This window comes from Babylonia areolata, chromosome 31, assembly GCF_041734735.1.
Source record: "Babylonia areolata isolate BAREFJ2019XMU chromosome 31, ASM4173473v1, whole genome shotgun sequence".
Taxonomy (NCBI): domain Eukaryota; kingdom Metazoa; phylum Mollusca; class Gastropoda; order Neogastropoda; family Buccinidae; genus Babylonia; species Babylonia areolata.
Genome location: NC_134906.1, coordinates 19,956,452 through 19,957,638, shown reverse-complemented (window position 1 = coordinate 19,957,638; position 1,187 = coordinate 19,956,452). Strand labels below are relative to the sequence as shown.

General features: G+C 40.1%; 1 protein-coding gene across 1 annotated transcript in view; it reads left to right on the top strand.

Moving 5' to 3' along the window:
- Positions 1 to 559: 559 nt before the first annotated feature.
- LOC143275937 (uncharacterized) overlaps positions 560 to 1,187 on the top strand; it is a 30,685-nt gene continuing 30,057 nt past the window's right edge. Inside the window, exon 1 of the mRNA XM_076580285.1 lies at positions 560 to 819. Within this exon, the coding sequence (XP_076436400.1) occupies positions 754 to 819 (66 nt within the window). The 5' untranslated portion in view covers positions 560 to 753. The remainder of the gene's footprint in view (positions 820 to 1,187) is intronic.

Sequence of the window (1,187 nt, the reverse complement as noted above, 5' to 3'; positions counted from 1 at the left end):
TAATTTTTTTTTTTAGTGATCTCAGTTTTCAATTTCCCCCCACTGCCATGCTTATGGTGAGTTTCTGTCCAAATTTTCATTGTCAGTTCATTTGTTTAAGAGCTGTTGTCACTGGATGTTGCCAATGTTATTTATTTGTTTTATGATGATATTCAGTTTCAGTTTCAGTGGCTCAAGGAGGCGTCACTGCGTTCGGACAAATCCATATATGCTACACCACATCTGCCAAGCAGATGCCTGACCAGCAGCGTAACCCAACGCGCTTGGTCAGGCCTTGAGAAAAAAAAAGAAAAAGAAAAAGGTGAATAAATAATAGATAAGCTTGTATAAATAAATAAATAAATAATAATTACGATATAAAAAGGTAGTAGTAATGATAATAATAATAAAATAATAATAATAATAATAAATAAATAGATAAATAAATAAGACAACAATGATGATAAATAAGCAAAAAAATGTAAATGATGATACACCAAGAAGAACTTTCTTTTCATGCATGACATCATGCACAGTCCCCTGATTGATGCGTCTTTCTGTTTTCAGAACACAAGCCACACTGGTTTGTAAACCGGATCATTGCTCAGTCTGGCTGGCCCCATCTCTGGAAAAGAACAGTCTGGATAAAAATTGAACAATCAAGAACAGGGAATGTTGACTGGAACCCACTGGTTGACATGGTAACAAGACGTTTGATCCTCTAACTCTGACTCTCCACCTACCTCACTGATTCGTCCCGTGGGCTCTACCGCCATGGAGTTGCAGAACTTGGTGAAGGTCAAGGTCTTAACCCTTGACCCTGCGGCAGAACCAGTAGAGGTGATGCTGGGGTTGTGTCAGGGAGGGGGAGGATTTTGTTTTGTTCTGGTGTGAATTTTGATATTTCATTTTTGGGTAGGGGGTGGGGGTGGGTGGGGTGCAGAGTGGAGGGGGAGGGGAACATTGTGCAGAGCTACAGTGTGTGCATAGAGGAATTGTGACAGGAATGTTATGTGTGTGTTACTTTGAGTGTATTTGTATGTGTGTGTGTGTATCGGTGTTTTTGTTAAGCTGTTTGTGTGTGTGAGAGTGTGTTTGTGTGTGAGAGAGATAGAGATGAGAGAGAGTGTGTGTCTGTTGACTCTTTAACATCTTTTCACATGAAGTGAGAACAGTGTGTCACTCTCTGTGTGTCACTCTGTGTGTGT